This window comes from Brachyistius frenatus, unplaced genomic scaffold (genome assembly GCF_029030835.1).
Source record: "Brachyistius frenatus isolate BFR_SWC_R1_liver_20210118 unplaced genomic scaffold, ASM2903083v1 Contig_3, whole genome shotgun sequence".
NCBI lineage: Eukaryota > Metazoa > Chordata > Actinopteri > Embiotocidae > Brachyistius > Brachyistius frenatus.
In genome coordinates, this window is record NW_027210602.1 from 4,847,518 (window position 1) to 4,861,876 (window position 14,359).

The window sequence follows — 14,359 nt, forward strand, 5'->3', positions numbered from 1 at the left end:
CATGTTTCTGATGGTTTGGGTGATTCTGGAGTGGAGGATAGGAAAGCTTTTTCCTGCATCGTTGGAGTGCTGCCAAGATGAACCCATTGATTTATCTCTTACACTGTGTTTCACCGGCCCCGCTCCCCTCCTCCTCCTCCTCCTCCCATCTCTCTCTACCTCCCGGATTAGATTTCACACCACCTTTGCACTTCGCTGAAACCACGGATTTCCAAATGGAAACTGAGGAAGAATTAGTGTAAGAGATCAGATGACAATGTAATCTGAGCACAGGAAAAGGGAGGGGAAAGACACGTGAGCGGATAAGGAGGAAAGTTAAACAAGACAAAAAGCCTACATAAAAACATGGTTTCTTTATTGGTTGTGCCAGGGTGGGTGGGACCCTCAAAATAGGGCTTGACCACAATTTAAAAGGGCCGAGTGGCGATTGGCTGCATAAATGTGGGGCCCGACTGTCTCCTTGGATTGGCAGGTCATCCGTCTGTCTGTCATTTTAAGCAAACGGGAGGCTAAATGTGCTGAAAGTGGCCCGTCTCCAAAAGAACCATTAAACATTTCCCCAGTTGGAATGGACTACGAGGATGATGGGACGAACAGGTCGAAGGGGTAGCAGTCTCTGATTTTGCCTCCTCGTGGAGCCCCCCCCCCGTAGCTTACTTCTTGGCTTTGCCCTGGGCAGCCACAGCCTCCATGGCCTTCTTCACAGTTTCCTCATCGCCCAGGAAAGACATGGGCTTCACGGGCTTCAGGTCTGCGTCCAGCTCGTACACGATCGGGATTCCTGTGGGAAGGTTCAGCTCCATGATGGCTGCATCGGACATCCCTTGAAAGACAGAGCGACAGATACGGAGTTCGGGTGACGCAACAGAGGAAATGTTATTGATGCAACATACGGCTGTCTGGAGTCCAGCTACTTGGGAGTGGAAGGACAATGGCCTCGCATAATAAAAGTAGAAAGCGGAGCAGGACTTCATAATCTCAGATACTTGATCTGCCTTTCCGCCCACCACTTGTATGTGACATTTACTTTCGCCTTTCTAAAACTCCCTCATCCGTGTGTCCGGCCGCTCCTCGAAAAAGTACAACCTTTCTACGTAAAGGTCGTGACTGTAACGGGATCCGAGCTCACGACCCTCTACCCTGTCCCCGAGCTCCGGAGTGAGAGTCCCTGCATGCTATTTATATGCAGTGTGTGTGTGTGTAAAGATAACTGTCTGACTGACTATTCAAATGCAGTGAAAGCTTCTTCTTTTTTTTCAAACCAAAATCTTTGTGTAATTTGTTGGATTTTTTTTTTTGTTGCCGTTTTGCAATGTTGAATTCGATATCTGCATTCACCTCTATCCATTGTATCTTCTGGTTATTGTGTAACGCTCACCCTCTAAGTGCTTGACGATGCCACGGAGGCTGTTGCCGTGGGCGGCGATGATAACGTTCTTCCCAGCCTTGATTTGAGGGGCGATGACGTCGTTCCAGAAAGGCAGGGCGCGGGCGATGGTGTCCTTCAGTGACTCGCATGTGGGCAGCTCACCAGCCTTCAGGTCCTTGTAGCGCCGAGACTGGAGGTAGAAAGAACAGCAGAAGGTACTTTACTCCCACAAAACTGTTGAGAAAACACTGGAGATCTTTTGAAGTGAATTTGTGCCGGTTGCCGCGTCATGAGTTCCGTGGAAGTTGCATTTAAGGAATGATTCGTAGGTAAGAAAAGTCATCGCGTCTCGCTTCTCCCAGATGAACCGCCATCTCTCCTTCCCGACTGCCGGCCGTCTTACCTCACTGATGAGTTTGTGGTAAGGGTGGTCCTTCTCCATGGGTGGAGGCGGGGTGTCGAAGGAGCGACGCCAGATCTTCACCTGCTCCTCGCCGTGCTTTTCCGCCGTCTCGGCCTTGTTGAGCCCGGTGAGGCCTCTGTAGTGACGCTCGTTCAGACGCCAGGTACGAATCACGGGCAGCCACATCTGGTCTGTGCCCTCCGTGATGGTCCACAGGGTCTTGACTGCACGTTTCAGCACAGAGGTGTAACACACGTCGAACTTCAGGCCCGCGTCCTTGACGGCCTGAGCCCCGCGCTTGGCCTCCTCCAAACCCTTCTCACTGAGGTCGGCGTCGAACCAGCCGCAGAAGCGGTTCTCCTGGTTCCAGGAGCTCTCACCGTGGCGGACGATAACCAAACGATGGGCGGCGGCGGCCATGTTTAACAGTGTTTCTCCTGGGTTTACCTTAAACCAGACACAGTATCCTCAGCCCCTCTAAGTTGCAGACACACACACACACACACACGCACACACACACTGGCTGACCAACAGTGAGCCCAAGCCAGCATACCACACTCTTTTTATAGCAACTTGGATAGTGGCAGTGCACAGCAGGCGGGTCCTCTTTAGTTTCCACCTGTGAGAGGCTTTCATGCTCTGATGGACACGCAAGGCAGACCAATAGAAGCAGACCTTTGCTGGGCTGGGGGGGGGGACATGTGGTGGCTGGGAAGGCCAAAGGTCAGATAATAGGCCAAAATAGCAACATGACTTTTAAACTGAGATCAGTGGAACAAAAGTGTAAAGATCAGAGTTGGCTGCAGAGAGGCGCCTCAAGCTGAGGCTGACATCAGGAACACAGAACATATTTCTACGGAGAAGAGTTCATATGTTCTGTAAATATGTTGTTATTATTATAATAATAATATCGTGCACAGGGCATTTGATGTGTGGTATAACAATGGAAATACAGGTCCACTCAGTAACACTGTGGTCCAGGGATATGACACAGTCAGCATGTTGCTTAAGAGCTGCATGCAATCTGAAGTGGTGCATCTTTCTTAATGTAAAATGATGCAGCTGACTGTCAACAATGCATCTACTATTACTGCTACAATGATAATTACTGAGGTAAAAAATTAAGAACAAGGTGAAGTGGCAGAAACAACAAAAAAGTGTTAAAGGAGAGTACAAATGTCTGACAGTTAAAGGAACATGTTGTACATGTACTCAACCTGGTCCATCATGAAACAATCATAAAGTTCATGTTAACTCTTAAACATATAAAGTGTTATGTGTATCCATCACCTGTAGGAGCTGCTCTCGTATCGAGTAAATGAGTCACTTTTTAATGCAATGTTCCACGCTGCGGTCCATGACACCGATTCAACTTGTATTTATGAGATAAAAACACCTAGAAAATGCATTTTTAAACTTTGAGTGAGCAAATTATGACATAATGACTTAATGTCATAAGTCTTTACATTAGTACATATAGTACAGATACGGTGAACTGAAAACACAAGATCAAATAACTGCCTTTGATTAAAAAATTTTTTTTTAAAAATGGGCACTATCACTACAACATATTTGCATTAAACGTAGTTATTCTTTGTTCTTAGCCTTGGGATGAAAAACGGCATGTATTCCACCCAGGTGGAAATATAATACAAAAAAAAAGACCACCAGGACACACAATTGAAGCCAGATATTCTGCTTTTTTGAAAATGTAATGCTGGGAAGCAGAAATTCATTTGAACTTACAGGACAAAGAAGAAAGAGCTGATGAAGCCTGGAAACTGAGACACTGAGGGAAAGCAGAGCTGTCAGGCAAAGTGGGAGTTTAATTCCCCTCAGAATCAAATTCTGATCCATGGGAAATACAATAGTCCAAAAATATAATATTAATGAGATTCCTGCTGCAACGCCGGCCTGCATCATGTGATCAGGACACTGGGTAGTTGTACTGAACAGAGTAGGGACTGATGCTAAGGATGCTCGAGGAGAAAAAAATGTCCTCTCACTTGATAGTGATGATAAACCATGTCCCTGCAAAAATATATTCCGATAAACTAGTTGTCTGCTGACCGCCCAGCACCGAACAGCTGTTGAACAAGCTGCTGTCACACATTTAACAGCTCAAGCGCAGAGTTAGCTGACACAAAATCAAAGCTTAAATTAATTACCGTGAAAACTGGACTCTTACTCACCAAATGCACAAAATCACAAGTGATAGTGAGTGCTAAGTTTGTTGTGTCTGATGGTGGCTGTGCATCGGTTTATGTGCTTTTTTTGGGGGGGGTTCTCAGAAATGGATTAATGCATCTTCATACATTCTATTTACGAAGCAAAATATGTAACCTTACCACTTTTGCCACCAAGAGAGGAAATCCCAGAGTAAAGTTCAAATGCAATACAAAACTGCTATTTTGAAAGGACGGTGATACCGTCATTAGTTTATTCCCAGTGGCGCAAACGTGGCTTTAGGTGCCGTACCACTGAAGGTCATTAAGGGCAGACTCCAAAAACTCTCTGGCTCCGATAGAGTCACATTTAAGAAGCGTCGACTTCTCTCACAAAATACAAATTCAGTAGGTTTTTTTGCACAAGTCATTATTATGTGTTTATCTTAATTCACTCCTTCTGATCAGTGTTCTGGTGGATTTAACAAGAAATAATTCAACAATAAATGAGATAATACGCATTAAAGAGAGGTATGTTTGATGGACATTTCTGGTCTGGTGTGATTGACAAGCCATTAGCGCACGGCAGGCCAGGAGGGTCATTCACTGTTGAACCTGAGTCACACGGACATTGTTTTGATTCAATTATCATATAATGAATGTTATTTTTTGGGGGGTAATTTCTCTGAAGAGTAGGCAATGTATGTTTCACAGATAGTTTTGCTGTTTGTTTGGTCGTTTTAATCTGTATACGGTTTATCAAAATTATGGCTTCTTCGTTTTCAGGTCATTGTAAAAACGGATCCTCGAGAGATTCCACGACGTCGCTTTTTTTTGGTAAGTAAATGTTTTTTTGTTGTTTTTTTTTAATGATTAGTGCACTTTACATGCAGTTTGAGTGATTAGAAGTATGTGTACGAAGCACCTTGCCTGTTGGCTACCATACCGACGATGCTGTATGTGTTTGCTCTGTTCTCCAGTCAGGTTTTACGCGTCACTCAGCTGCGCCACCTGGCCTCCCATACTCGGAAAGTCTTGGCTCCAACCAGAAAAGATGTGCGACTATAAAGCCATTCTCTATGCAAACCAATGGGTGGAGAAGTCATCTTTAGATCCAGTTTTATCGTTTGTACACATGATATTGGAAATTACCAGGAGTGATAACTAATAATTTGATACTTAAGATGAGTTTTATGTTGAAGCTCCGCAGAGAGAACAAGTAACAACCTGGAAATTAGCACTTTCAGTGATTTAATTAGGTCGGGAGGAGAAGTTAACGATCTACTTTTCTCCGTTTCATTTCCCTAGGTCCTGTAAGCATCTTGTCTGCCAAAAATCGCCCTGGTGCAGATTGTTAGACTGCTGTTAGGGTGGGAAAAAGTGTACACGGGGGACTTTGTGTGATCACAACTGTTACGATGACTCAGCCTGCAGCAGACTCCACGCAGCTCCCGGTAAAGCCCCCCACCTCTCACGGCCCGCCTCACTCCTGTTTGGGCACAGCATTGCCTAAAAGTAATAAGGGCCTCTGCTGCAGAGGAATATTACACAAGCGGCACACATTACAGTTAAGTCACATACCCAGAGATGCACACAAATACACATCCTGCACACCTCGCCATACACTTCATTTATGCACAGAGCTGGAACGCAAGACAAATCTTCAAACATAAACTTTGACTGAGCCGCTGCATACACACACACACACACACGCACGCACGCACGCACGCACGCACACACACACACACACACACACACACACACACACACACACACACACACACACACACACACACACACACACACACACACACACACACACACACACACACACACACACACACACACACACACAGACACAGACCCACAGACAGCAGTCACACAAGAAAAGAAAATGCCCATCAGCAGCTAGGTATAATTGACCTTCCAGTATATCTGTGCTGTAGATGAGAGGGACTGTTTGTCTTTTACAGAACTGAAGACAACAATCTGACACTAAACAAGATTACTTTTCTTTCACTGATGAAATTATCTCAAAGATTTCTTGTTTTGAGAAATGGTACAATGTGAACTGTTGGTTTGATGAGCAATGACTTTTTTCTTTGACAAATCACAAGGACAACATCGCATGCAGGTATTCATGAAATGAAAAAAGTTGAAAATGGTAAGTAAACATGAACAAAAAGAGGAATGAAGCAGCATGTACTTACATTTCATAGCAAACATTGGAGATTATTGATATAAATAGATATAACTGGTTCTGTATCATTTGAATTACACACTTTCCTGCCTTGTATTGTGTCTCCAACATGTGATCACATACTGTACCATCTGTTTAGGTGGGAGTTTATCATTGCAGGTCTTTTGATGTCATGGATGTAGTTCTGCTCTCCACCAGAGGGAGAGATGCTGTGTCACGATTGTTAAATCAGGATACCCCCCCTCCCTCCCTCCTTCTTGCAGTGAGAAGATCACAGCAGGTATGTTTGAGCTATGTATTTGCCCTTTATGAAATATTAAGGTTGATATTTGGTTGATACAAATTTTGCAGCATTGCTTTGGGCCACAGGCTGCTGTTGTATGTTGAAACTGGTGGTGTGCTGACTTTTTTGTTGTTTTGCATTTATTTATGTTTCTGCTGCACTGTGATGAATCTGTTTTTATAAATGCAGTTGAATTAAAAACTCGGTTTGCTTGAACATTACTGTCAATGCTAAAAGTCAATACAAAGACAAATAGAAGCATTCGGCTTTTTAACACGTCGTATCTGCAACCTCTTCCTTCCTGTCTGTAGCCCGTCACTCGTTTCCCTCCTACACTTATTCCCATGGTCCCTCTCTCATTTCTGTGCGTTGCAGTGTAAGCCTATCGAGCCTCCCTTGTCAGAGATTGGGGGAAGTGCTGACGTCAGACCCCCATCGTCCTGCTATAAAAGCACAGGCTGCTGCAGCAGCAAGCAGTCGTGGCTTAAACCTGAGCCCTTGGTGTACCTCCACACACACACACACACACACACACACACACACACACACACATATATATATATACACACAAAGAGGAGAAGGGGAGCAGCCAATCCTCCCAGAACTCAGCCATGAGTAGCATCGGATATGACCCCTACTACTCCACCTCGTCATACAGACGCTGGTATGCCGAGGCCCCCCCTCGTCCGGTGGTGACCAGAGGGAGGACCCACTCCGCCTATTCCTCCCACGCATCCCCGCTGTCCTCCTCCCGTCTGCAGTACTCCTCTCCCGGTCGGGTGCTGTTCTCCTCTTCCTCTCCGGCCTCTTCCCTGGAGCTGGAGCTCAGCCAGGCGGCCCAGATCAGCTCTGAGTTCCGAGCCGTGCGCACACAGGAGCGCAGCCAGCTGCAGGGTCTCAACGACCGCTTCGCTGGCTTCATCGAGAGAGTGCGTGAGCTGGAGCAGCAGAACCGAGCTCTGGAGGCAGAACTGCTGCTGCTGAGGCAGAGGTACACCGAGCCGTCCCGCCTGAGAGCACTGTACGAGCAAGAGGCCCGGGCCCTGAGGGCGGCCGTGGATGAAGCCAGGGCAGAACAGCAGGCTGTCCTGGGCCAGAGAGAGCGGCTGGAACAGACCCTGAGCGCCCTGCAGGGTCGATATGAGGAAGAAGTGTTGGCTCGTGAAGAAGCTGAGGGCCGGCTGATGGAGGCCCGTCGCGAGGGCGACCAGGCTGCCCTGTCGAAGGCGGAGCTGGAGAAAAGTATTGAAACTCTGCTGGAGGAGCTGGCCTTCCTCAAGAGGATTCACGAGGGCGAGGTGGCCGAGCTGCAGGCCCAGGTCCAGCTGGGTGTCCAGGTGGCTGTAGAGTCCGAAGCCGCCACTCCGGATCTCTCGGGGGCCCTCAGGGACATTCGGTCCCAGTACGAGAGGCTGGCAGCGAGGAACATGCAGGCAGCCGAGGAGTGGTTCAGAGGGAAGGTGGGCTCCCTCACTGAAACCGTGGCCCAGCGCAGCGACGCCGTGAGAAGCTCCAAGGACGAAGCAGGGGAGTACCGACGCCAGCTGCAGTCCCGCATACTGGAGATCGATGCCTGCAGAGGCCTCAATGAATCCCTGCAGAAACAGCTGCACGAGATGGACGAGAAGCAGAGCGCTGAGATCGCCGCTATGCAGGTCAGTAGAGGGGATGGAGCTCTCGCTATTCATTTATAATGTGCTTTTACTTATTCACTATGTTCATCTTTAAATATATTACTTAGTTTTATTTTTATCATGTCACATATTATATGTCCTTATGTCTTGCAAAAAAAAAACAACAACTTGACTTTGGCTTCTATTTAGGACACTATTTCAGAGTTGGAGAATGAGCTGGGGGGCACCAAACAGGAGATGGCACGCTACCTGAAGGAGTACCAGGACCTTCTGAATGTCAAGATGGCTCTTGACATCGAAATTGCTGCATACAGGTGAGAGGTCAAATCAGAAAGGCTGAGAGATCAGTCAACAGACAAAAGACATTATATTTATTTACTTATTAGTGATGATTTTAGCAGGTGGTAGAGGTACATAACACTTGATTGGAGGCAACAGAGGAACACAAGACATATTTTTAAGTAATTTAGGTTTAAAATAAGTCAGGCGGACTGGCCAGTTCAAAAAGCTCTGTTGTATTTCTCGTTTTCGTTTGGTAAAAAAATAATGATGATTATTCGTTAATCAGGATTTTAATTGATTTAACCTGCATGCAATATGAAAGTTGCATGAAAATGCTCTTGTGACCGGATAGAAAAGAAGAAGACTTCAATCTGCCAATTTCATTTGGGCTTCATCAGGTAAACATTTTGGCATAAATAAATCCATAAATTCATAATTCGAATAAACGTGTTTCGCTTTCTGCACATTTTCTCGCACACTGTAGTCCCGAGCGTAAAATAAATGACCACTAATTAAAAACCTGCACTTTTAAATCTACCGTTGTCCTCATCGCTTGTGTTTTTCCCGGGTGCAGGAAGCTTTTGGAAGGGGAGGAGTCTCGCTTCAGCGTGGGAGTGCCGGGGGGAGTGTCCTCTCTGTACAGCCACAGTTTCTCAGCGCCCTCCTACTCCCGGCCCGTCTTCTCCAGCCTGAGCTCCGGCACCTCCTACATGATGACATCACGCCTGCTCAGCTCCAGCGCCAGCACCACGGAGGGGATCATCTCTGCCAGCCATGCCCAACAAGCAGAGGCCAGCCCGCCCAGGGAGGAGGTGGAGGCAGAAGAGGAGGTAGAAGAGGAAGAGGAGGGAGGAGAGGATAAAGAGGAGAAAAAGGAAGAGGGGGATGTGGAGGAGAAGGAGGAGGAAGAGGGAGGGGAGGAAGAGGGAGGAGAACAAGAGGGAGATGAAGAGAAAGAAGATGAAGCTAAGGAAGTAGATGAAGAGGAGAAAAAGGGAGAAGAGGGTTGGTGCATTTTTTTGAATCATATTCTGCAATTGCTAAGATAAACATCAGTTATTAAGGTTATGATTTGTAATATAACAAAGCTCTCATCTATCGATACAGGTGGTGAGGAGGAGGAGGAGGAGGAGGAAAAAGCGGAGGCCGAGGCTGCTGAAACTGTGGAGAAGAAGGAGGACAAAGGTGAAAGTGAGGCTCAAGAAGAAGCACAAGAGGAGGAAAAAACCGAAGGAGATGATGCCAAAGGTGAGGGTGCAAAAGATGACGAAAAGGAGGAAGAGGAGGAGGAAGCTAAGAAGAGCGAAGAGAAGGAGGATAAAGCTGACGCCAAGAAAGAAGACCAAGCCGACGACAAAGACGTCAAAGCTGCTCCGAAAGAAGGAGACAAAGCCGAGGCAAAAAAGGAGAAAGAGGACGAAAAAGCAGCCAAACCCGAACCTGCTGAGGAGAAGAGCACAAAGGAGAAAAAGTAAGCTGGTGGCCTCAACAGAGTTCGGTGAAGACTGTTCAAACCGCAGCTCAATAACCAGAGGAGGCATCAGCGCTGTCCTCTCCAATCTGCTTGTTAACATGGTGCTCAATCAAACCGTCCAACAGCCATTTACAGCAACAAATCAAGGTTAACTGCTACATTACATTACTCTGCCGATATCCAGAGTAATCCATAAAGGCCTGGCTGCACACTTCCTTGCGAGTGAAATACAGGAAAATGCTAAATGTACACATTAGCGCGTAAGTTTTTGTTGGTCTAAATAAATGATTCTCAAAGCCATGTGTGTCTCACTGATTGTGAGTTCTGGTTTAAAATTGATCCCTAAAAAGTAGAAGAAGAATACAGATTTACAACGTGGCCCCCCCCGAGAGCTTGCAAACTGTCTTGGACACCTGCTGCTCTCCAATCGTCTCAGCGGTGAGTTTGTGAGGAAGTAAAACACGGCAGATTAATTTACTTCACTCGATTTTACAGCGACCGTGACATTCCCGCCTTTGCGATTGTAAAGTGATTTCTTCTACTGCTGCAATTACAGCAGGCAGCCTGTCACAATACATCCCGGTGTATTAAGGATTTGTTTTAAACATTTAAAGTGAGGCTGACTTTTAAAGTTAGAAATAGCAATATCATTCTCCGACAAATTAAAAACAGAATTTATGAGCAATAAAACGCGCCCGACACCCAGGAGGTGTTTGGTTGACATTACTTATTTGAGCTTCTAGCTATGTTATGTTAGCTAATGATGGCAAACTTAAAATAGACATCGCTGTTTAACTCAACCCCATTTGTGCTATATTTAGACTGCAGTCTAGCATTGCGTCACAAAGGTTTTTATCACAACATTTACACCACAAACTGCAGCTTATCAGGAGAACTCAATGTGTCAATTTGCTGTGATTTCAGCCAAAGGTCACCGAGGCCGCTATTAAGTAAACGTTGCAGCCTACGAAAGAGTAAGTTGATTGATGTATTCAGCATTGCACTATAAACCCCGGTCAGAGTTCAACAAGGTCGTAGTGCAATGGTGCAAAAGAACAGTGTTCTCTTTTTTTGGAAAAAAAAACCAAACAACGACGCGTGCCTTTATTGCGAACTTGCTGCTTTGTACACGTCATACATGTTGGTTCACTGTGTTGACTTTCTGGGATACTTGGAACTCATTAATAAACCTGTGCGTTACGGACAAACTTGTGAGCTTCTGGTTACAACATGGGAAGTCGTGTACACTGTAACGCTCGGCGTGGACGGCATCTAGAAGCCTCCGTCGTGGGCTATTATCTAAGCGATGAAGACAAACTGGACACGACTAAAATCACAATATATTAGATTAACATCCAAAGGGGAAAAAAATGAATTTCCATGGCCTCTGCTCTTTCCGTACACGTCAGCAGACACGTCACAACTCGTAAACTAGAGGCTCATAGAAAATCTTCAGTTCCAACGATGTGTGCGTACGACCCCGTTTGAACGCAGCGTGTGACAAGTCAAAATGTCTGCCATGAAAACGATCCGTACTGAGCTACCTCAAATAAGTCCAGCAGCAACCACAGTGTGTGTGTGTGTGTGTGTGTGTGTGTGTGTGTGTGTGTGTGTGTGTGTGTGTGTCAAACAACGCCCCCTGTAGCCACCAGCGGGAATTACAGGTTTCACGTTTCAATACTTTTTGCAATTTCTTATTTGTTTGAATTTGCTTTGGCGACAAAACCTCACTACGTTGGGGCTTAAAAGAAGCAATTGCAAATGCTCAGTTATTGTAAGAGTTTAGACAAGAATGGATTCACGACTGAAGTTACACCGCAACGTCAATTAGACACAAATTTATCCGAAATGGGCTAATATTAGCTCGCTGACATAAGATAGTCATAAACTGTTCTTGCGGTTTCTAAAGTGTCTAAACCAGGGGTGTCAAATTCATTTGAGTTAAGGGGCCACATACTGCCCACTTTGATCTCAAGTGGGCCAGACCAGTAAAATCACAGCATAATAACGCATACATAACGACAATATTTCTCTATGTTTAAATCATTGGTGAAGGTTTTTGGTTGATAAACCCCTATTTTAAGGTCTTTCTACAATAAACTAGAAACATAAAGAGCAAAAACTCAGACATCAGCCCACTGTTTATCTGCCTGGGCTCTCCTCAGCAGATTCCCTCGCAGCGAGCGCTTCTTCCTCCGGAGCAGACGTCGCATTTACGTTGTTTTTGAAGCAATATACTGGATCGATTTTTTTTTTAAATTACAAAACGTTTTCACTCGTAAACTTCCATATTCTCATAGAAATGCAATTTATGTCTTTCTGTAATTTTCACTTAGCAAAGTCATCCGGCGGGCCGAGCTGGAACCCCTGGCGGGCCGTATGTTTGACACCTCTGGTCTAAACTGAAGTCAAAGCTCTACATACCTGCTTTTACTGACAAACATAATGATGATAATGTCCCTCCAGGGGCACCTATTGAAATAATTTTGGCAAAGGATTTTGATACAATATGGCCCACGACATTGTTTTAACCTCAAATGGCTACTTTTACAGACAGTTTACAGTCTTCTGTCTTTTTCACAAATAACATTTTCCGTGTGAATTCATCAACACACTCGGACGCCTGACAGCTGCTCTATTATCTCACTGCCTTGACATATACATTACTTGCAGGCATGGACATTCACAGCACTGGTTGTGTCTTTTTTTGAAAAGATTGAACACTTCAGTCATTGATACAGCTCTGTTGGCACTTAACCCTCGTGTTGTCCTCGTGTGTTCAACCAAGTTCTATTTTATTTCTATATTTTTATATTTTTTTGGGATCATTGGTCATCATTCTTTAAAGAAACCCTCACAGCCTCCTTGTCACCAACGATCCCAAAAAATATGAAAATAAAATAGAAATTGGTTGAACACAGCTGCGGGTCATTTTGACCCGAGGACAACACGAGGGTTAAATCGGCCCTCAATCTCTGCATTTATGTTGCTTTGGACTGAAAACCATGGCTCACATTTGAAGCATCTTGCCAAACTAACATGGAGCAAACTGAGAATAGAAATATATTAACAGAGAAGCAGAGAAATACATTTTGCCACCCCCCCCCCCCCCCCTCTGCATCACATTTTAGAAATATCCAATAAAAATGTCATTAAAATGATCAGTGGATATCATCCAATTAAAGGAAATCCATGAACATCATAAACTATAAGGGATAAAAGACTCATTTGCCTCAGTTTAATTTTTTTTTTCCTACAAGTAACATTGTGAGAGCTGCAGTAAGAAACATTTTAAAAGATAAATACACGTTTCTTGCACTAAATTAAAATAATAGATTTTTTTTTTTTTTACTTTGTCTGGTTAAGTGTGAACTCCAAATGATACAGGACGGTCATTAATACATTCTAACGTTAATTTAGAGTTTCAGTTACAGTAGTTGACCATAATATTCAGTATTTTCAAGCTCTTTGCAGCTAACGACATTCAAATACTACAAAATATATCATTGTTGATATCTATATATACCATTGCGAACCATATTTCAATGTTAATAATAATAGAGTCATAAAAATAAAATGACAAGAGACAAAACTTTTTTTTAACATCTTTATGACATTTATTGAGCAAATGCTGCTGGGAAAATCGTTCATGATGAGTAAAGTCATGGGATTGCAAACAGTAGCACCTCATTATTTCTGTATTTAAATTCAAGTCCATCCTATGCATACAACAATGCATGTATCTACGCATTTACAGTTATGTATATATATATATATATATATATATATTTCTTTTTTTTTTTTCAGTTGCTCTCAGGTAAACATAACAGACACTGATAAAAAGCATGTTTAAGGCTAAGAGTTTCTTCAGGTTTGTTAAGCGTTCACTGGATGTAGATGATCGTGTGTTTATCATAATCGCTGCCCATGTCTTTCTTCGCAGCACGTTGTGTATTTATTGTTCGTTTCTTTTTGGCTCAGTTGGTATCTTCACGTCAAGTAAGGCTTCTTCAGTGGAGTAGGTGTCTGCGTCAAGGACCCTCCCCACCTGCCTGCCTGCCCCCCCTCCCCCCTTTTTTTTTTTTTTTTTTTTTTAAAATTTTGTTGTACTTAAACTCAAAAATCCTCCTTAACATTAATGATATTTCTTTCACTCTCCCGCCCACATTTCATTTACTCCTTTGACATATTCACTCTTTTAACAGTGTATTTCTTACCAGACATACAGATAAGAGAGGAAGGTGCTCCCCTCCCCTGAGCTAGCATGCAGAGCTCCCTCCCTCCCGCCCTCCCTCCCTCGAGCTCCCCTCAGTGAATTGCAGACAGAAAGAAAAAAAAAAGGAGGATAAAATGTCTCGGTCGCTTTGCTCCCGACTGCATCTGCAGCGAAGCCCCTTTAAAGCTTTCTCTCAACATGCAATTTTGAAATTCGTAGCGTTTTAAGTTTTGGCTTCTCTCTATGATTTGTTTTGTATGCTTGAGAGTGGTTATCTTTACATTACATCGCTCTAGCTGTATGATGTTCTTGTTAATGTTAGTTCTGGGTTGA

The 14,359-nt window shown here is 44.4% G+C and overlaps 3 protein-coding genes across 3 annotated transcripts; 2 read left to right on the forward strand and 1 right to left on the reverse strand.

Moving 5' to 3' along the window:
* Positions 1–338: 338 nt before the first annotated feature.
* pgam2 (phosphoglycerate mutase 2 (muscle)) lies at positions 339–2,319 on the reverse strand. The gene is made up of 3 exons (XM_069704110.1): positions 1,773–2,319; positions 1,379–1,559; positions 339–823 (listed from the first exon to the last, which is right to left on the reverse strand). Exons 1-3 carry the CDS (start codon positions 2,190–2,192, stop codon positions 654–656), a joined length of 771 nt encoding a protein of 256 aa, XP_069560211.1. The 5' UTR covers positions 2,193–2,319; the 3' UTR covers positions 339–653.
* A 4,498-nt stretch (positions 2,320–6,817) lies between these two features.
* Positions 6,818–9,821, forward strand: LOC138624160 (neurofilament light polypeptide-like). Its single transcript, XM_069704134.1, has 3 exons — positions 6,818–8,075; positions 8,244–8,368; positions 8,911–9,821. The coding sequence occupies exons 1-3, from the start codon at positions 7,032–7,034 to the stop codon at positions 9,383–9,385; spliced, it is 1,644 nt and encodes a 547-aa protein (XP_069560235.1). The 5' UTR covers positions 6,818–7,031; the 3' UTR covers positions 9,386–9,821.
* On the forward strand, positions 9,392–9,821 carry LOC138624167 (nucleolar protein 58-like). Its single transcript, XM_069704149.1, has one exon. It carries the CDS (start codon positions 9,404–9,406, stop codon positions 9,809–9,811), a length of 408 nt encoding a protein of 135 aa, XP_069560250.1. The 5' UTR covers positions 9,392–9,403; the 3' UTR covers positions 9,812–9,821.
* Positions 9,822–14,359: the final 4,538 nt, after the last annotated feature.

Coding starts and splice junctions, on each gene's coding strand:
- pgam2 (XM_069704110.1), bottom strand. CDS start 2,192: ATGGCCGCCGCCGCCCATCGTTTGGTTATCGTCCGCCACGGTGAGAGC. Junction 1,560..1,772: donor ACCACAAACTCATCAGTGAG/GTAAGACGGCCG, acceptor TTCTACCTCCAG/TCTCGGCGCTACAAGGACCT. Junction 824..1,378: donor CATCGTCAAGCACTTAGAGG/GTGAGCGTTACA, acceptor CTGTCTTTCAAG/GGATGTCCGATGCAGCCATC.
- LOC138624160 (XM_069704134.1), top strand. CDS start 7,032: ATGAGTAGCATCGGATATGACCCCTACTACTCCACCTCGTCATACAGA. Junction 8,076..8,243: donor CTGAGATCGCCGCTATGCAG/GTCAGTAGAGGG, acceptor GCTTCTATTTAG/GACACTATTTCAGAGTTGGA. Junction 8,369..8,910: donor ATCGAAATTGCTGCATACAG/GTGAGAGGTCAA, acceptor TCCCGGGTGCAG/GAAGCTTTTGGAAGGGGAGG.
- LOC138624167 (XM_069704149.1), top strand. CDS start 9,404: ATGATTTGTAATATAACAAAGCTCTCATCTATCGATACAGGTGGTGAG.